General features: G+C 36.8%; 1 protein-coding gene and 1 pseudogene across 1 annotated transcript in view; one reads left to right on the top strand and one right to left on the bottom strand.

Annotated features, from left to right (window-relative positions):
- ADAM32 (ADAM metallopeptidase domain 32) overlaps positions 1-22,444 on the top strand; it is a 152,229-nt gene that overhangs the window by 117,654 nt on the left and 12,131 nt on the right. Inside the window, exons 15-17 of the mRNA XM_011960750.1 lie at positions 5,338-5,446; positions 7,106-7,289; positions 16,419-16,505. Coding sequence (XP_011816140.1) covers positions 5,338-5,446; positions 7,106-7,289; positions 16,419-16,505 — 380 coding nt within the window. The remainder of the gene's footprint in view (positions 1-5,337; positions 5,447-7,105; positions 7,290-16,418; positions 16,506-22,444) is intronic.
- Positions 20,366-20,840, bottom strand: LOC105525149 (annotated as a pseudogene).

The following is a 22,444-nucleotide window of genomic DNA, read 5'->3' as shown; positions in this document are numbered from 1 at the left end:
GCTGCTTGGGACCCCCTGCAATCTTTGTTAATGTTGACCTCAGCTGACAGAAATGCATGGAGGGTTCACTGCTGTGTCTTCACCAAAGCCAGAACCATCCAACTCTACATTTCTAACAGCCTTTTTCCCATCTATAGAGTAAGATTTTTTTTAAATCAGTGAAAGCATTCTGTAAAGTTTCAAAATGGCGACTCTGCATCAAATTCGAAGGTATCAATGCAATACAATAAGAAACACGAAAAACTGAGGAAACTTATCACCATCAAATGACACAATAATTTTCTAATAACTGATCCCAAAGAAATAAAGATCTTCAAATTGCCGGAATAAGATTCAAAATACTTGTTCTAAGGATACTCCACAAACTTCAAAAGATCACAGAGAAGCAACATATATTTTTTATAAAAATTAATCAAATTATTGGGCTGAAGAACAAAATGAATAACATTAAAATGCAATAAATAACATCAACAACAGAATTCACAAAGGAAAGATCTGTGAACTTGCAAATAGATTACTTGTATATATACAACTAGAGAAGAAATAAGAAAAAAGAATGGAAAGAAATGAAGAAACAAACACTATGGGATTTTGAAACAGCATCAAGAAAGCTAACATTCTCATTATAAGAGGTAAGAAAGGAGAAGAGAGACAAGGACAGAAAGCGTATTTAAAATAATAATAACTGAAAACCTCCAAAATCTTAGGAAAGATATAAATGCACAGGTACAGGAAGCTCAAAATCCTTCAGTCAGGTTTAATCCAAAGAAGATTATACCAAGCTCAAAATTCTTCAGTCGGGTTTAATCCAAACAAGACTACACCAAGACTTATTGTAATAAAACCGTCAATGAAGATAATGAAATTTTGAAAGAAGCAAAAGAAAAAAAAGATTAAATAACATAATCCAACATATAAGTTGGTGCACAACTCCAGTAACCTGGAATCTCATCCCCATGCCCCACACAGCAGCCGCAGCAGGACCTGACTAAGGAGAGTCTGAGCTCAGACATGCCTAACCCTGCCCCCACCTGATGGTCTTCCTTACCCATTCTGGTCACCGAAGACAAAGGGCATATACTCTTGGAGTTCTAGGCACCCACCCACCACTGGTGCCTCTCCATACTACCACAGCTGATGCTCTCTGGAAAGGACTACCTCCTGGCAGGAGGCCAACTGGCATAAAAATAGGGTATTAAGCTACTAAAGCTAAGAACCCTCATGTAGTCCATTACACCCTCCGCTACCTCCACCAGAACAGTTGCTGGTATCCATGACTGAGAGACTCATAGACAGTTCATATCACAGGACTCTGTGCAGACAATTACCAGTACCAACCTGGAGCTAGGTAGACTCGCTGGATGGTTAGATCCAGAAGACAGACAACAATCACTGCAGTTTGGCTCATAGGAAGCCACATCCATAGAAAAAGGGGGCGAGTACTACATCAAGGGAACACCCCATGGGACAAAAGAATCTGAACAAAAGCCTTCAGCCCTACACCTTCCCTCTGACAGTGCCTACCCAAATGAGAAGGAACCAGAAAACTATTCCTGGTAATATGACAAAACAAGGCTCTTTAACATCCCCCCAAAATCACACTAGTTCATGAGCAATGGATTAAAACCAAGAAGAAATCCTTGATTTACCTGAAGAAGAAATCAGGAGGTTAGTTATTAAGCTAATCAGGGAGGCAATAGAGAAAGGAGAAGCCTAATGCAATGAAATCCAAAAAATGACACAATAAGTGAAGGGAGAATTATTCAAGGAAATATACAGTTTAAAGAAAAAAACAATAAAAAATTCTGGGAATTTTGGACACATTGTTAGAAATGCAAAATGCTCTGGAAAGTCTTAGCAATAGAACTGAACAAGTAGAAGAAAGAAATTCAGAGTTCTAAGATGTGGTCTTTGAAATAATCAAATCCACCAAAGACAAGGGAAAAAGAATAAGAAAATATGAACAGAGCCTCCAATAAGTCTGGGATTATGTTAAACGACCAAGTCTAAGAATAATTGGTGCTCCTGAGTAAGAAGAGGATTCTAAAAGCTTGGAAAACATATTCGGGGGAATAATCGAGGAAAACTTCCCTGGCCTTGTGAGAGACCTAGACATCCAAATATAAGAAGCACAAGGAGCACCCGGGAAATTCATTGCAAAAAGATCATTGCCTAGGCACATTGTCATCAGGTTTTCCAAAGTTAAGATGAAGGAAAGAATCTTAAGAGCTGTGAGACAGAAGCACCAGGTAATCTATAAAGGAAGACCTATCAGATTATCAGCAGATTTCTCAGCAGAAACCCTACAAGCTAGAAGAGATTGGGTCCCTATCTTCAGCCTCCTCAAACAAAACAATTATCAGCCAAGAATTTTGTATCCAGTGAAACTAAGCATCATATATGAAGGAAAGATACAGTCTTTTTCAGACACACAAATGCTGAGAGAATTCGCCATTACCAAGCCACCACTAGAAGAACTGCTAAAAGGAGCTCTAAGTCTTGAAACAGATTCTGTAAACACATCAAAACAAAACCTCTTTCAAGAATAAATCACACAGGACCTATAAAACAAAAATACAAGTTAAAAAGCCAAAACAAAAAACCCAAAGTACAGAGGCAACAAAGAGCATGATGAATACAATGATACCTCACATTTGAATACTAACATTGGATGTAAATGGGCTAAATGCTCCACTTAAAAGATACAGAATCCCAGAATGTATAAAACCTCATCAATAAACTATTTGCTGGCTTTAGGAGACTCACCTAACACATAAGGAGTCACATATACTTAAAATGAAGGGGTGGAAAAAGGCATTTCATGCAAATGGACACCAAAAGCAAGCAGGGGTAGCTATTCTTATATCAGACAAAACAAACTTTAAAACAATAGCAGGTAAAAGAGACAAAGAGGGACATTATATAATGGTAAAAGGACTGTCCAACAGGAAAATATCACAATCCTAAACATATATGCAACTATCACTGGAGCTGCCAAATTTATAAAACAATTACTAATAGATCTAAGAAATGACAACAACATAATAATAGTGGGGGACTTTAGTACTCCACTCACAGCACTAGACAGTCATCGAGACAGAAAGTCAATGAAGAAACAATGAATTTAAACTATACCTTGGAAAAATGGACTTAACAGATATATACAGAACATTTCATCCAACAGCTGCAGAATATACATTCTATTCAACAATGCATGGAACATACTCCAAGATAGACCCAATGATAAGCCATAAAATGAGTCTCAATAAATTTAAGAAAACTGAAATTATGTCAAGCACTCTCTCAGACCACAGTTATCTCAGACACCCACATTTATTGCCCTGGTGCCATCCATGCACAACTGTCTATGAAAATGCATCCACTATTTTAATGCACATCAAAGCATTTGATAATAGATTACTGCACATCAAAGCATTCGATAATGTGGTACTGGGGATGTAATTACACCATTTGGGCCGTGGAAGAGTAAATTCTATTGCTTACTAAACTTAGTGAATATACTCTATTATAGGGAATATTTAACATACGACTTCACATTTGCAAAGTGCTGCCCTTTTTATTAGTATTTTCATTTCGCTTTTGAAAACCAAGACAAGTCTGAGAGAAAGTGATGATTTAATACTAACGGGAGAGAGTGTTTAAGGGAGAAATTAATGATAGGGGGTTATTGGTAACTTTAGATGCCATGTGTAGACTAATAAAATCGAGTTGGTTGAAGACTATACTTTCAGCAGAATTCATCTGACTGCTTTGTGACCAAACATATTCTTTACATTATCTTTCTAAACTGAACTGAATTTTCAAATTTCTTTCTCCAGACAATCTCTCAGTGTTTAACATGCCCCCTGCATTGGCATTCCTAACCTGGTATCTCACATTCACAGTTGAACTGGTTAAACATTGTGAATACTCTGAACTAGTATTGCCTATCCTCATGGAATCTATACAATCTCCTGTAATGGACCAATATCAAAAATGGTGGAAGGGGATAAGATGAGGGGAAAACAAAACCCCAAAAAAGAATAGCAGGAAGAAAAAAATGTGTATCATAGAAGGTGCAGGTAAACAGGAGAAACTTGCTTGATCTTGAAAGAGAATGGAGAGGGATTAGATGGGAATTAATAGTGACTAAATAGCCATAATATTAAGTCTCATAACAATTCACTGATGTATATTATTATCTACTTTTGTCAATAAAGCAGTTAGATTTAGAGAGGTTCATTTTGGAGAAGGTAACTGTGCTAAGTGGAATCCTAAAGTGACTCCCAAAATTTTTCTGGTGTAGACACTACTTGGATAATTCCCTCCCTTTGAGTTGGGGTAGAACCAGTGAATATATGATTGAATATCAATCCTGTGATTAGCTTATATACTAAAGGTCAAGGAATTTTGAAGATGTACTTAAGGTCTACTATCAGTCAGTTTTGAGTCAATCAAAAGGGAGGTCGCTCTGAGTGCACCTGAACTAATCATGTGAGCCCTTAAAAGATAGGAAATGTCAGAAAGATTCTCCTGTGGGTTTGGAGGAAGAAAGCTGCTGTGTTCTGAGAGTGCCATGTGACTAGGACCTGTGAGGAAGTTCTAAGAGCCAAGAGCAATCCCTAGCAGACAGCTAGCAAACCTACAACTGCAAAAAACTGAACTACTAACAACCAGTGACCTTTGAAGGGGATTTAAACCTGCAGATGACACTGCAGCCCCAGCCAGTATTTTGATCTCAGCACAGTATGCAGAGAAAACCCATATGACTTGCTGAACTAATCTACTGAATCCATGACAATAAATGGGTATTGTTTTAAGCTGCCAAATCTTTTCTAACTTTTTACAGAGAAATAAAAAATCCGATATAATGAAGGAAAAAATAGATAAATACATAGGTTGCTAATTTTGGTCCCTTCAATTTAGACTACCTGAAGATACAATGAAGTTTCTTCTCATTGAAGAAATTTTATTGATTTTGTTTAAACCTGGTTTTTTATGAGTTCGCACTCAGAATCTAGAAGAATGGTATAGTTTTCTTGGTTTATCTCTCTATTGCTTTCTTTCACAGAGCCCTCTTCTAGTTGACACTTCTATAACATCTCCCCTCCACCTATATTATTTTTTGTGATGGAAATGAATGGAAATGAAGCAAAAGGAGCAATAACAGTGGGCATTGCCTTTCACTTTACTTTTCACTCTTTCCTTACAGCCTCACTAGGAAAAATGTTTCAATTAGATATTAATAGAGAGATAAAGGGAACATTATATGAAGAAATAGAGGAAGATGAAAAACCAATAACCATTTTAATCCAAATGTATTTCTAACTTTAACAGGTTCAAGAAATGCTCCATTTGCCTGCTATGAAGAAATACAATCTCAAGCAGACAGATTTGGGAACTGTGGCAGGGATAGAAATAATAAATATGTATTCTGTGGATGGAGGTATGCTCTACAAATATAAATGATACTTTTCTTATGTTCTATTAGATTTTTAAAAGCATTGCTCCCTTCTCTTTAGTTTATGTCATTCATTCCAGTGGTTTAAAGTATTACATGTGCATGGGAGTGAATCTCAAGTCAAAATCTCCAGCCCTGACACCTCTCTTGTGCTGCAGGCTAAAATTTCATCTTGTTTTTAAACATTTATATGTGAATGCCCATTATGTTTCTAAATCCAATCCAAAGTTGAAATTCATAATAGCCACTGAACCTTTCCTGTTTATTTTTCCTTTCCATCCACTTGGTTGCTTGCCTATGAGGAAGACTGCTCAGTGTCTGTAAAATGCAGTTCAATTCCTCCTGAATCTAAAGAGCCAGGTTTTTGATATTTTGATCATGAGTTTATTTTTACAAAACATCTCTTAGGAACCTACTGTACGCCACACGCTGGGCTAAATCCTAGTTAGCAAATCATAGTCATACACTCATGGAATTTGTAGACTCATAAATATACCATGAAGTTTTATGCTTCCTTGACTTGCTTATGCTGTTACTTTTGTTTAGAAATACTTCACTGTTTCTGTTGAAAGCTTACTAATTTGTGAGCTTTGACTCAGATGGTGTCTCCTCTATGAAGTTTTCCTTAACTGTGAGGTTAGGATGTGTCCTCTAATCTCACAGTTACAGAAAACTTCATAGAGCTTTTAAGAGAATCTTAAACCTCTGTAATGATTTATTTCACTTGTAACATTTTTAATGGAATTTGAATCATATTTGTATCATAAGCCGTAGAAGAATATTAGACTGTAAAGTCCTTGAGTGTAGGGGTTACAACTTTTTCATCTTTCTTTCCTTCTATGGGGTGATATAAAATGCTGTAGTGAATTGATTATTTGACAGTAAATATATAATCTGCCCAGTAAATAACAGATCACTAGTATTATTACCAGAAAGGGGTGTGAATATGGATCCCAGGAGAGGGTTCTTGGATCTTGTGGAAGAGAGAATTTGAGGCAAATCCATACAGTAAAGTGAAAGCAAATTTATTAAGAAAGTAAAGGTATAAAAGAATGACTACTCAACAGGCAAAGCAGCAGCATGGACTGAGGGTTCCTCTCCTTTGTAGACCATATTGGATAACTTCCTGATGTTGCTGTGGCATTTGTAAACTGTCATGGTGCTGGTGGGAGTATCTTTTAGCATGCGAGTGCATTATAATTAGAGTATAATGAGCAATGAGGATGACCAGAGGTCACTTTTGTTGCCATCTTGGTTTTGGTAAAATTTGGCTGGCTTCTTTATCTCATGCTGTTTTATCAGCTTATGATCTGTATCTTATGCCGACTCTGTCTCATCTTGTGACTAAGAATGCCGTAACCTCCTGGGAATGCAGCCCAGTAGGTCTTAGCTTTATTTTACCTAGCCTTATTCAAGATAGAGTCATTCTTGTTGAAATGCCTCTGACAGTACCTTTGAAAATTAAGCTAGGATCAATGGATTTATACTTTTTTATTTTAAATGTTACCGTGAAAACATTACGTTTTCTGTAGGTACATTGCCGTAAGTGGAGAACCATTCTTTTTTCATCACAGAAAGCAAATCCAAAGCATTCCTAATAAATTCCTAGTGTATAATAACCATACATATTTTTTATGTTTTCAGGAATCTTATATGTGGAAGATTAGTTTGTACCTACCCTACTCGAAAGCCTTTCCATCAAGAAAATGGTGATGTGATTTATGCTTTCGTACGAGATTCTGTGTGCATAACTGTAGACTACAAATTGCCTCGAACAGTTCCAGATCCACTGACTGTCAAAAATGGCTCTCAGTGTGACGTTGGGAGGGTAAATAATTTAAAATCTATTTAAAATATAGTTTTATTCATTGTTTTCATCTTTTTATTTAAGTATCAAATTTTAATTTATTTCTAGTATTAGGTAATCTTAAATGTTTGGAGACAAAATGAATAATCTTAAATTAGTCTCCAGATAGTAAGAGGGAAATGGGAAGGTCCCACCTCCCCCCGCCTCCTGAACCCCCATTAGAATTTCAGTGTTCTGAGCAAGGAAACTCCAAATATTTGGAGCTTTCCTTGGGAGAGAGTCTTGGGAATATATTGTAGTTAAGAACCTCATAGCATGGGAACTTGCTTTTCTTCTGGGAGAAGAAAGAAGAAATCTCACTTAGTAACATATATCTCTTTGTGGCCCCATGAATAACAGCACAACTTAGATCAGGCTGCTTAGATAGAATCAAATATTGTGTAACATTTTGCAAGTTATCTAGCTAGTCTGAGATATCTCAACTGTACATAAAGTAGGGATACTAATAGCATTTACCCTACAGAATATTGTGAAGATTAAATAATAGTATAAGTGCTTAACACAATGCCCAGAACATAGTAATAACTAAATATAGTTTGGCTATTATTGTCGATTGTTATCATTATAATTTGTCATCTTTGAAACCAATCTGGAGAAGACAGAGCAAATAAATTTACTTTAACATCTCATTTAGTGGGAATAACACAGCAAAGGTTCCTGCCTAGGCATTGGAAGTAGAACAGAACATCCAGAGACTGGATATACATTGGGCTCTGTTGGCTATTTGGGGAGCATGGTGGGAGTGACACTGGCCTTACTGGCTGCATGGGAACTGGGTGAGACCTGTCACTGCCAGCTTTCCCCCACTTCCCTAGTGACCTGTATGATGCAGCAGAGGCAGCCATGATCCCCCTTGGAAGGTAACTCCATTGGCCTGAGAACCACCTCCCCCAATCTACCACAACGGCCATAACAAGCCCTACTCTAGGAGAGTTTGAGCTCGGACATGCCCAACCCTGCCCTCACCTGATGGTCTTTCTCTACCTGCCCTGGTAGCTGAAGACAAAAATGACAGTAACTCATGGGAGCTCTATGGCCCTGGTCATCACCTGAAAAACTTGAATACTTGCCTGGGTGACCTTAGGGCAAGCTTGTATCCCCCCTATACTACTACAGCTGATGCTCTCTTGAAATTGCTATCTCTTGGCTGGAGGCCAGCCAACTCAAGCCATTACAGCAATTCATAACAGAATAACCCTGCTCCAAGGAAGGAAAAAACAACAGCTAATTCCACTGCCTGGAACATTCTGGCTAACCAGAGGTCCCAAGTCTGTCCACATAACAACTTCGTTGCTAGCATAACCAACCTTGGAGAAAACCAGTTGCACTAAACAAGACTATAACCAATGACTCTCACAGAATCCACTTCTCTCCCCTGCTACTTCCACCAGAGCAGGTGCTGGTATCAATGGCTGAGAGACTTTAAGATGGACCACATCACAGGATTCTTTGCAAACATTCCCAAGTACCAACCCAAAGCCCACTATCTCCACTGGGTGGGTAGACCCAGAAGAGCAGTAACAATCACTGCAGTCTGGCTCTCAGAAAGCCCCATCCCTAAGGGAAGGGGTAGAGCACAACATCAAGGGATTACCCTGTGGGACAAAAGAGTCTGAACAGCAGTCCTTGATTCCCAGATCTTTCCTCTAACATAGTCTACCCAAATGAGAAAGAACCAGAAAAACGATTCTGGTAATATGACAAAAACATGGTTCTATAACACTCTTAAAAGATCACACTAGCTTACCAGCAATGGATCCAAACCAAGGAGAAATTTCTGAACTGCCAGAAAAGAAATTCAGAAATTTGATTATTAAGCTACTCAAGGAGGCACCAGAGAAAGGTGAAAAATTACCTAAAGAAATTTTTTAAAGTACAGAATATGGACAAAAAATCTCCAGAGAAATATATATCATCAATAAAAAAAAATCACAACTTCTGGAAATAAAAGACACACTTAGAGAAATGCAACATACACTGGAAAGTTTCAACAATAGAATTGAACAAGTAGAAGAATTTAAGAACTTTAAGTCAAGGCTTTGGAATGAACCCAATCTGACACAGACAAAAACAAAAAAGAATAAAAAAATGAACAAAGCCTCCAAGAAGTTTGGAATTATGTTAAATAACCAAACATAAGAAAAATTTATATTCCTGAGGAAGAAGAGAAATCCAAAAGTTTGGAAAACTTATTTGAGGGAATAATCAAGGAGAACTCCCCTGACCTTGCTAGAGATCTAGACTTCCAAATACAAGAAGTTCAAAGAACACCTGGAAAATTTATCACAAGAAGAGCATCATCTAGGCACATGGTCATCAGGTTATCTAAAGTAAAGATGAAGGAAAGAATCTTAAGAGCTATGAGGCAAAAGTACCAGGTAACGTATAAAGGAAAACCTATCAGATTAACAACAGATTTCTCAGCAGAAACTCTACAAGCTAGAAGGGATTGGGATCCTATCTTTAGTCTCTTTAAACAAAACAATTATCAGCCAAGAATTTTGTGTCCAGTTAAACTAAGCTTCATAAATGAGGGAAAGATAAAGTCTTTTTCAGACTAAAAAAAGCTGAGAAAATTTGCGACTACCAAGCTAGCACTACAAAAACTGCTAAAAGGAGTTCTAAGTCTTGAAACAAAACCTTGAAATACACCAAAATAGAACCTCCTTAAAGCATAAATTTCACAGGGTCTCTAAAACAATAACACAATGAAAAAACAATCAAGATATTCAGGCAAAAACCAACATGATAAATACAATAGTACCTCACATCTCAATACTAACATTGAAAATAAATGGCCTAAATTCTTCACTTAAAAGATTCAGAATGGCAGAATAGATAACAATTCACCAAACAGGTATCTGCTGTCTTTAAGAGACTCACCTAACACATAAGGATTCACAGAAACTTAAGGTAAAGGGGTGGAAAAAGATATTCCATGCAAATGGACACGTAAAGTGAGCAGGAATAGCTATTCTTATATCAGACAAAACAGATTTTAAAGCAAAAACTCTTAAAAAAGACGAGGGCCATTATATAATGATAAAGGGACTAGTCCAACGGGAAAAAAATCACAATTCTAAATACATATACACCCAACACTAGAGCTCCCAAAGTTATAAAACAATTCTTGATAGACCTAAGAAATGAGATAGATGGCAACACAATAATAGTGGGGGATTTCAATACTTCATGACAGCATTGGACAGGTCATCCAGACAGAAAGTCAACAAAGAGACACAGTACCTAAACTATATCCTAGAACAAATAGACTTAACAGATATTTATAGAACATTGTACCCCAAAATGCAGAATATATATCTCTATTCATCAGCACATGGAACATATTCCAAGATTGACCATATGATGGACCACAAAATAAGCCTCAATGAACTTAAGAAAATTGAAATCATATCAAGTACTCTCTCAGGCCACAGTGGAATAAAATTGGAAATAACTCCAAAAGAAACCCTCAAAACCATCCAAATACATGGAAATTAAGTAGTCTGCTCCTGAATGATCTTTTGGTCAACAGTGAAATCAATGGAAACTAAAAACTTCTTTGAATTGAATGATAATAGTGACACAACCCATCCAATCCTCTGGGATACAGCAAAAGCAGTGCTAAAAGGAAAATGTATAACGTTAAATGCCTACATCAAAAAGTCTGAAAGGGCACAAATAGACAACCTAAGGTCATTGTATTAGTCTGCTTTCATGTTGCTCATAAAGACATACCTGAAACTGGCAATTTACAAAAGAAAGAGGTTTAATGAACTTAAAATTCCACATGGCTGGGGAGGCCTCACAGTCATGGCAGAAGGTGAAAGGCTTGTCTCACATGGAGGCAGACAGGAGAAGAGTGCTTGTGTGGGGAAACTCCCCTTTGTAAAACCATCAAATCTTGTGAGACTTATTCACTGTCATGAGAACAGCACAGAAAAGATCTGCCCTCATGATTCAATTACCTCCAACACATGAGAATTCAAGATGAGATTTGGGTGGGGACACAGCCTAATCATATCATTCAACCCAAATCTCATGTCCTCACATTTCAAAACCAACCATCCTTCCTAACAGTCCCCCAAAGTCTTAACTCATTTCAACATTAACTCAAAAGTCTATAATCCAAAGTCTTATCCAAGACAAGGCAAGTCCCTTCCACCTATGAGCCTATAAAATCAGAAGCAAGTTAGTTACTTCCTAGATACAACAGGGGTATAGGTATTAGATAAATACAGCCTTTCCAAATGGGAGAAATTGGCCAAAACAAAGGGGTTACAGGTCCCATGCAAGTCCAAAATCCAGCAGGGCAGTGAAATCTTAAAGCTCCAAAATGATCTCCTTTGACTCCATGTTTCACATGGAGGTCATGCTGATGCAAGAGGTAGGTTCCCACAGCCTTGAGCAGCTCTGCCTCTGTGGCTTTGCAGGGTATAGCCTCCTGGCTGCTTTCACAGGCTGACACTGAATGTCTGCAGCTTTTCCAGGCAAACAGTGCAAGCTGTAGGTGGATCTACCATTCTGGGGTCTGGAGGATGGTGGCCCTCTTCTCACAACTACCCTAGGCAGTGCTCCAGTAGGGACTCTGTGTCGGGGCTCCAACCTCACATTTCCCTTCTGCGCTGCTCTGGCAGAGGTTCTCCCTGAGGGCCCCGCTCCTGCAGCAAACTTCTGCCTGGACACTCATACATTCTCTGAAATCTAGGCAGAGGTTCCCAAATCTTGATTCTTGGCTTCTGTGCATCCACAGCCTCAACACCACATGGAAGCTGCAATGGCTTGGGCTTTCATCCTCTGAAGCCACAGCCTGAGCTGTACCTTGATCCTTTCAATCACCGCTTGAGTGGCTGGATGCAGGGCACCAAGTCCCTAGACTGCACACAGCAGAGGGACCCTGAGCCTGGCCCACAAAGTCACTTTTTCCCTCCTAAACCTCCAGACCTGTGATGGGAGAGGCTGCCACCAAGACCTCTGACATGCCCTGGAGACAATTTCCCCATTGTCTCGGTGATTAACATTTGGGTCCCCATTACTCATGTAAGTTTCTGTAGCTGGCTTGAATTTCTCTTCAGAAAATGGGATTTTCTTTTCTATTGTGTTATCAGGCTGCAAATTTTCCAAACTTTTGTGATCTGTTTCATTTTTAAAACTGAATGCCTTTATTAGCACCCAAGTCACCTCTTGAATGCTTTGCTGCTTAGAAATTTCTTCCACCAGATACTCTAAATCATCTCTCTCAAGTTCAAAGTTCCACAGATCTGTAGGGCAGGAGCAAAAGGCTGCCAGTCTCTGCTAAAACATAATAAAAGCCACATTTGCTCCAGTTCCCAACAAGTTCCTGATCTCCATCTGAGGCCACCTCAGCCTGGATTGTATTGTTCATATTATTATCAGCATTTTGGTCCAAACCATCTGACAAGTCTCTAGGATGCTCCAAACTTTCCCACGTGTTCCTGTTTTCTTCTGAGCCCTCCAAACTGTTTCAACCTCTGCCTGTTACCCAGTTCCAAAGTCACTTTCACGTTTTTGGGTTTCTTTTCAGCAGCACCCCACTCTACTGGTACCAATTTACTGTATTAGTTTTTTTCATGCTGCTGATAAAGACATACCTGAGACTGGGCAATTTACAAAAGGAAGAAGTTTAATGGACTTACAGTTCCACATGACTGGGAAAACCTCAGTCATGGTGGAATGTGAAAGGTACATATTGGCAGACAACAGAAGAGAGCTTATGCAGTGAATCTCCCTTTTATAAAACCATCAGATCTCATGAGATTTATTCCCTTTCACAAGAACAGCACAGGAAAAACCTGCCTCCATGATTCAATTACCTCCCACTCGTTCCCTCTCACAATATATGGGAATTCAGAATGAAATTTGGCTGGGAACACGGCCAAACCATAACAGTCATACCCTGAGGAACTAGAGAATCAGGAACAAACCAAACCCAAGTCCAGCAGAAGAAAATAAGTAACAAAGATCAGAGCAGAAGTAAATAAAATGGAAACAATCAAAGGAAAAATAGATGAAACAAAAGCTGGTTCTTTGAAAAGATAGGCAAAATGGATGGACCATTAGTGAGATTAACCAAGAAAAGAAGAGAAAGGTCTAAATAAGCTCAATTAGAAATGAAATGGGAGATATTACAACCTATACCATAGAAACACAAAAGATCATTGAAGGCTACTGTGAACACCTTTATGCACACAAAATAGATAACCTAGGGGAGATAGATAAATTTCTGGAAATATACAACCCTCATAAATTAAATCAGGAAGCAATAGAAACTCTGAACAGACTAATAACAAGTAGTGAGATTGAAATGGTAATAAAAACCATTACCAATGAAAAAAAAGTCCAGAATTGGATGGATTCATAGCTGAATTCTGTCAGAGATTAAAAAAAGAACTGGTACCAATCCTACTGAAAATATTTCAAAAGATAGAGAAAGAGGGAATTTTTCCTAAATTGTTCTATGAAACCAATATCACCCTAATATCAAAACCAGGAAAGGAAAGAACAAAAAAGGAAAACTACAGACCAATATCTCTGGTAAACAAAATGCAAGTTTTCTCAACTAAATACTAGCTAACTGAATACAACAGCATATCAAAAAGATATTCTACCATGATCAAGTTGGTATCATACCAGAGATGCAAGTTTAGCATATACAAGTAAATAAATGTAATACAACACATAAGCAGTATTTAAAACAAAAATCATATGATCATTTTAATAGACAAAGTAAAAGCATTTGACAAAATCCAACATCCTTTTATGATTAAAACCCTCAGAAAAATTGGCATAGAAGGGACATGCCTTAAGGTAATAGAGGCCGTATACATTAAAGCCACAGGCAACATTGTACTGAATAGGGAAAAGTTGAAAGCATTTTCCCTGAGAACAGGAACAAGATAAGGATGCCCATTTTCATGACTTCTATTTAACATAGCACTGGAGGTCCTCACCCGAGCAATCAAACAAGAGAAAGAAAGAGTATTCAAATTGATGATGAGGAAGTCAAACTGTCACTACTTGCCAATGACATGATCATATACCCTGAAAACCCTCAAGACTCATCTAAAAAGCTTCTAGATTTGATAAATGAATCAGTAAAGCTGCAGGATACAAAAGTAATGTACACAAATCAGTAGCACTGCTATACACCAACAGTGACCAAGCTGAGAATCAAATCAAGAATTCAACCCCTTTTACGGTAGATGCAACAAACCCCCCCCCCCAAATACTTAGGAATATACCTAACAAAGGAAAACTATGAAACACTGCTGAAAGAAATTATAGATGACACAAACAAATGAAAACACATACCATGCTCATGGATGGGTAGAATAAATATTGTGAAAATGACCATACTGTCAAAGGAATATATAAATTCAATATAATTCCCGTCAAAATACCATCATCATTCTTCACAGAACTGGAAAAAACAATCCTCAAATTCATATGGAACCAAAAAAGAGCTGCATGGGCAAAGCAAGACTAAGCAAAACAAGAAACAAAAAACAAAACAAAATAAGAAAACCCAAAAACCAAATCTGGAAGCATCACATTACCCCACTTCAAACAATGCTACAAGGCTATAATCACCAGAACAGCATGGTACCACTATAAAAATAGACGCATAGACGAATAGAACAGAATAGAGCTCCCAGAAATAAAGCCAAGTACTTACAGTCAACTGATCTTTGACAAAGCAAACAAAAACATAAAGTGGGGAAAGGACACCCTATTCAACAAATGGTAGTGGGATAACTGGCAAGTCACATGTAGAAAAATGAAACTGGATCCTCATCTCTCACCTTATACAAACATCAACTCAAGATGGGTCAAAGACTTAAATGTAACACCTGAAGCCATAAAAATTCTAGAAGATAACATCGGAAAAACCCTTCTAGATATTGTCTTAGATAAAGAGTTCATGAACAAGAACCCAAAATCAAATGCAATAAAAACAAAGATAAATAGATAGGACTTAATTAAACAAAAAAGCTTCTGCATAGCAAAAATATAATAATAATAATCAGCAGGGTAAACAGACAACCCACAGTGGCTAAGAAATGTGGTATATAAATACCATGGAATACTACCCAGCCTTAAAAAGGAACAAAATAATGACATTTACAGCAACCTGGATGGAGTTGGAGTCCATTATCCTAAGTGAAGTAACTCAGGAATGGAAAATGAAACATCATATGTTCTCACTCATAAGTGGGAGCTAATCTCTGAAGATGCAAAGGCATGAGAATGATACAATACTTTGGAGACTTGGGGGGAAGTGTGGGAGGGAGTAAGGAATGAAAGGCTATATATTGGTTACAGTGTGCACTGCTAGGATGATGGCTGCACCAAAATCTCAGAAATCACTACTAAAAATCTTATTCATGTAACCAAACACCACCTGTTCCCCCAAATGTATTGAAATAAAAATTAAAAAAGAAGAAGTAGTTAAGGTTAAATGGAACTGCAGCCTTTTTCCAATCTGACTTGCATCCTTATAAAAAATAGATTTGGATACACAAAGAGACACCAGGGGCTTGTGCATGTAGAGGAAAGGCCATGTGAGGACATAGGGAGAAGGCAAGTCTAGAAGAGAGGCCTCAGGAGAAACCAACCCTGCAGACACCTTGGTCTTGGACTTACAGCCTCTAGAACTGTCAGAAAATAAATCACTGTTGTTGAAGCCACTTAAAGCTATGGTACTTTGTGATGTCAGCCTAAGCAGACAATATAATATCCTTATTTAGATGTTTGCTAAAGCTCTCTTATTATTTAAACACTGGACTTTTTGTTATTGTTTTAATTATTCTGCTTTAGAACTACATGAAGAAACATAGTAATAATAATATCAATTTAAAATGCAAATAAATCACAAATGTCTTTTCTCGCAAAACAAACAAAAAACAAACAAACAAAAAACACCCTTCTGGAATGCAGCAAAAGCAGTACTTAGAGGAAAATGTATCATTGAATGGCTATGCTTTTATATTATATAATTACTTACTGTAGTGTTATGATGACTGTACCCCTCTGACATGGAAACTTTTTTTTTTATGTGTTGTTCTTTAGATTTGTGTAAATCGTGAATGTGTAGAATCAAGGAAAATTAAGGCTTTAGCACTTGTTTGTTCTGAACATCTTTGTTCTGGACATGGAGTAAGTAACCATATGTTTCCCTGAATCACATTTCTTGGACACTTTTTTGCATCACTCATTGATTTACCGACATTTTTTGGGTCACTACCATGTGCCAGACTCTGTTGCATCTAGCTTCAGTTGAGAGCTGAATTAAGTCATTAAATTCAGCAGCCATAATTAGTTACAGAAGATATTTTGAGTAGAATTAAATTGCTAATGACCTAAATATATATTGTTATAATTGGATACTTTTCAGAGGGTGTTAAATTTTCTGATAAATACATTAACCTGGTTCTCAAAGGAAAGATAATTATGTTGTAATTCCTGTGTCTGTGAATATACAGGCATCATAAAAAACTTGTTTTATTTATCTACTTTTAAAAATAGACTTTGTTTTTTAGAGGAGCTTCAGGTTCACAGAAACTTTGGAAAGTAGAAAGTACAGAGATTTTCCATATATCCACTCATCTTACAGAGGCACAATCTTTTCCAATTTTAACATGACACACCATAGTGGTCTGTTTGTTATAACTGATGACCTACAAGGACATATCATTATCACCCAAAGTCCAGTTTACATTAGGATTCACTGTTAGTGTCTCACATTCTATGGGTTTTGACAAATGTGTAATAATATAGATCCATCATTATAATACACAGAGAGTATTTTCATTACTCTAAAAATTCTCTGTGCTCCATTAATTCATCCTTCTCTCTCCACTAACGCTTGGCAACCACTGATCTTATTACTGTTTTCCTAGATTTTTCTTTTCCAGAATGTCATTTTATTGGAATCACATAGTATGTAGCCTTTTCAGATTGGTTTCTTTCACTTAGTAATACACGTTTAACGTTTCTCCGTGTTTTTCTGTGGCTTGATAGTTCATTTCTTTTTAGTGCTAAATAATATTCCATTGTCTGAATGTACCATAGTTATTTATCCACTCATCTACTGAAGAACATCTTGGTTGCTTCCAAGTTTGGTAATACAAATAAAGCTGCTATAAACATCCTTCTGCAGGTTTTTGTGTGGACATAAATTTTCACCTATTTTGAGTAAATACCAAGGATTGTGGTTGCTGTATCATATCGTAAGAGTATGCTTAGTTTTGTTAGAAACTGACAAAACATCTTCGAAAGTGGCTATACCAGTTTGCATTCCCACCAGCAGTGAATGAGAGTCCCTGTTGCTCCACATCCAAGCCAACATTTTTTGTTGTCAGTGTTTCGGATTTTGGCCATTTGAACAGGAGTGTAGTGGTATTTCATTGTTGTTTTAATTTGCATTTTACTGATGACATATGTGAGGCATATTTCATATACTTATTTTCCATCTATATGTCTTTTTTGGTGAGGGGCCTTTTAAAGTCTTTTGCCCATTTTAAAAGTTATTTGTTTTCTTGTTGAGTTTTAAGTTTTCTCTTTGTATTTTCAATAACAGTCACATATCTGATGTGTCTTTTGCAAATATTTTCTTCCAGTCTGTGGCTTATCTTTTTATTCTCTTGACAGTGCTTTTCACAGAGAAGATTTTAATTTTATGAAGCCCAACTTCTTAATTATTTCTTTCATAGATTGTGCCTTTGGTATTGTATCTAAAAAGTCTATGCAATACCCAAGGTCATCCAGTTTTTTTTTTTTTTTTCCTGAGTTATCTTCTAGGAGTTTTTTAGCTTTGCATTTTACCTTTAGGCCTATGACCCATTCTGGATTAACTTTTTGAAGGGTGATAGGTTTGTGTCTAGATTCTTTTTTTTTCGTGCATTTTGATGTCCAGCTAGCACCAATTGTTGAAGTCTTTCTTTTCTCTACTGTATTGCTTTTGCTCCTTTGTCGGAGATCAATTGACTAGATTTATGTTTGTCAGTTTCTGGGCTCCTTATTCTGTTTCATTGATACATTTGATTATTCTTTCTCCTATATCATATTGCCTTGATTCCTACAGACTTACAGTAGTTGAAGTTGGGTAGTGTTAGTCTTCTGACTTTGTTCTTCTTCTTTTAATGGTAACTTGACTATTCTTGATCTTTTGTGCCTCCATAGAAACTTTAGAATCAGTTTGTTGATTTCCACAAAACACCTTGCTGGGATTTTGACAGGGATTGTGTTCCATCTATAGATCAAGTTAGTAAGAACTGATATCTTGACACCATTGAGTCTTTCTATCCATGCACATGTAATGTGTTTTCATTTATTTAGTCCCTTTTTATTTCCTTCGTCAGTGTTTTGTAGTTTTTTTATATTGATCTTATATATATAGTTAGATATATACCAAGTACTTCATTTTTGGGGGGAGGGGAGGCTAATGTAAATAGTATTATGTCTTTAATTTCAAGTTTCGTTTGTTCATTGCTGGTGTATAGGAAAATTATTGGCTTTTGTGCATTAACCTTGTATATTGCAACCATGCTACAATCACTTGTTAGATCCAAGAGTTCTTCAAGTCTTTTTAGATTTTCTAAATTGCTGTTTATGTCATATATAAACAAAGACAGTTTTATTTCTTCCTTCCCAATCAGTATACCTTTTTTTTCTTATTTTATTGTATCAGTTAGAACTTCCTGTATGATATTGAAATAGGAGTGGTGAGAGAAGACGTCCTTGCATTGCTCCTTATCTTAGTGGGAAAGTGTCTAATATCTCACCATTAAGTATGATGTCAGCTGTAGGTTTTTTTGTTTGATATTTTGTTAGATGAAAAACTTTCCCTCTATTCCTAGTTTGCTGTTAGTTTACTTTTAAATCACAAATTAATGTTGGCTGTTTTTTGTTGTTGTTGTTGAGATGGAACCTCGCTGTGTTGCCTAGGCTGGAGTGCAGTGGCGCAATCTCAGCTCCTTGCAAGCTCCACCTTCCGGGTTCACGCCATTCTTCTGCCTCAGCCTCCTGAGTAGCTGGGACTACAGGCGCCCGCCACCATGCCCGGCTAATTTTTTTGTATTTGTAGTAGAGATGGCGTTTCACCGTGTTAGCCAGGATGGTCTCAATCTCCTGACCTCATGATCTGCCCGTCTCGGCCTCCCAAAGTGCTGGGATTTCAGGCGTGAGACACAGCACCCGGCCCGAGTGTTGGCTTTTTAATATTAAATGCTTTTTATGTATCTATTGATATGATAATGCAATTTTTCTTCCTTAGTTTATTGATGTGAGATGAAGTACATCAGCTAATTTTCTAATGTTGAACCAGTTACATGCCTGGTGAACCCATCTCAGCAAACAATTATCTGTAACATCAATTAAGAATAAGAAAAATAAAAATTTTTAGTTTACTTTCACTTGATTCCTTCTCTAATACTATTCTTTTTATATAAATAACATTTGATGACCTTTGTGATTTTCATTTTTTCTGAAGAATCTCTTCTGACATTTATTTCAAAGGCAGGTCTACTGGTGATATATACTCTCAATTTTTGCTTGTCTGAGAGTCTTCATTTCCACTTTTGCAAGATAATTTCAAAGGATTAAATATTTCACTCCTCTTTTCACTTGCATGGTTGCTGAAGAGAAGTCCAGTATAATTTTTATCTTTGTGCCTCTATAGATATGGTATTTTCTCTCTGTGACTTCTTTCCAAATTTGTTCTTTATCTTTGATTTTCTGTAGTTTGAAAGTTATTATGTCTAGGTATAAATTGTTGGCATTTGTCCTGATTTTTTTGTGGCAGGGGTTGCTTGATCTGTGATTTGTTGTAAGACATTAATTTTGGGAAATTATCAGCTGTTATTGCTTCAAGTATTTCTTCTATTCCATTCTTTTTTGTCTTCTTGGTATCCTCATTACATGTATGTTATACATTTTTTTAGTTGTCCCATAGTTCTTGGATATTCTGTTCTGTTTTTTCAACCTTTTTTTTGTGTGTGTGTGAGCCAAATATTTATTCATTTCTTGCATTTGAAGTACTCTTCGATAACATCCTTGGCCTGAGACTCCTTTCTATAGTCCTTAACTACTACACAACTGCAACCAACCACTTTATGGGGTTTCCCCTCTCTGTCAGTTTTACAGAGGCCTACCCATTCTCCTAGTTTCTTGTTGTCATCAACCTTAATTAGGTTGAATTGGTGTTCAGCACAAAGGGCCTCCACCAACTTGACATACATAGGCTCATCACAGTTGGATGCAAGCACACAAAGATGGGCTTGGTGCTTGTCTAAGGCTTTGGCAGCTTCGAGAATTCCACGTGCTAGGCCATCGTGGATGAGGGCGGTCTTCAGCACCTCTTGTAAAGCAGTGTTAAGGTCCATTACACCTCCAGCAGCAATGCCTTCCTCGGCCATGGTGGTGGGTTATGGGTGAAGCAGCATCTTGAACGCACGCGAGCCTCCGCCTCCGCGCAATTCCGTGGCAGCAGGGAAAGAGCAACCTTTTTTTTTTTTTTTGACTTTTTAGTTTTAGATGTTTCTATTGAGATATCCTCAAGCTCAGAGGTCTTTTCTCATCTCAGCCATGATTAGTCTATTATCGGGCCCATCAAAAGCATTCTTCATTTCTGTTGCAGTGTTTTTGATCTCTAGTACTTCTTTTTGATTCTTAGAATTTTTGTCTCTTTGCCTACACTGCCAATCTGTTCTTACATGCAGTCTACTTTATCCATTAGAGCTTTCAGCATATGAAATATAATTGTTTTATTTATTTATTTTAATTTTATTTTTATTAGCAATAGTTGTACCTGGTGTGGGGGTATAAATGATAATACATTCATATAATTCGTAAAATTATCTTAATTATCAGTATAATTATCTTATATCTTAATTATCAGTATAATTAAGATATCCATCATTTTACACATTTGTCTTTATTCTAAACATTTGAATTTATTTTTCTAGCTATTTCTGAAATATACAATAGGTTATTTTAAACTCTGATGACCAAGTGTGAAACACTTGGTCTTACTTCTTCTTTCAAACTGGATATTTGTACCTATTAATCAACATCTCTTTATCCTCTCCTCCCGTTACACATTCTGGCCTCTGGTAACCACCCACCTACTCTGTATCTTCGTGAATCCACTTTTTTACCTTCCACATATGAGTAAGAACATGAGATATTTATCTTTCTGTGCTTAGCCTATTTCATTTACCATAATGATTTCCAGTTCCATCCATGTTGCTATGAGTGATGGGATTGCATTATTTTTATAGCCTATGTTTTACATTGTGTATGTATCCCACCATTTTCTTTATTTATTCATCTATTCATGGACATTTCCATTGATTCTATATTTTGGCTATTGTGAATAGAGCTACAATAAACATGGGAATGCAGATAGCATTTTGAAGTGTTGATTTCCATTCTTTTGGTTATTCACTCAGTAGTAGAATTGCTGAGTTATATACTAGTTCTGTTTTTAGTTTTTTTTTTTTTTGAGGAATCTCCACACAATTTTTTTAAAGTGGCTGTACTAATTTACATTCCTACCTATAGTGTGTGAGGCTTTCCTTTTCTCCACAGCCTTGCCAGCATTGGCTGTTCCCTGTCTTTTTGATAAAGGCCATTTTAACTGGATTGAGATTGTATCTCATAATTTTGATTTGCATCTCTCTCATAATTAGTGATGTTGAACATTTTTTCATATACCTGTAGGCCATTTGTATGTTTTATTTTGAGAAATGTCTATTCAGATCTTTTGCCCATTTTTTTAATCATATAATTTGTGGAGTTTTTTCCTATTGAGTTATTTGAGCTCTTTATGTATTCTGATTGTCAGTCCCTTGTCATATGGATAGTTTGGAAATATATTCTTTTATTCTGTGGGTTGTCTCTTCTCTTTGTTGATTGCTTCTTTTGCTGTGTAGAAGCTTTTTAGCTTGGTGTAATCCCATTTGTTTATTTTTGCTTATGTTTCCTATGCATTTGAGGTTATATCCAAAAAATAATTACATAATCAATGTTGTAGAACTATTTTCCTACATTTTCTCCTGGTAATTTTATAGTTTTGGTTCTTTTTTTTTTTTTTT

Source organism: Colobus angolensis, unplaced genomic scaffold, assembly GCF_000951035.1.
Source record: "Colobus angolensis palliatus isolate OR3802 unplaced genomic scaffold, Cang.pa_1.0 Scaffold52, whole genome shotgun sequence".
In the NCBI taxonomy this organism is placed as follows: domain Eukaryota; kingdom Metazoa; phylum Chordata; class Mammalia; order Primates; family Cercopithecidae; genus Colobus; species Colobus angolensis.
The sequence above is the reverse complement of the archived record's forward strand: the minus strand, read 5'-3'. Positions and strand labels throughout refer to the sequence as shown.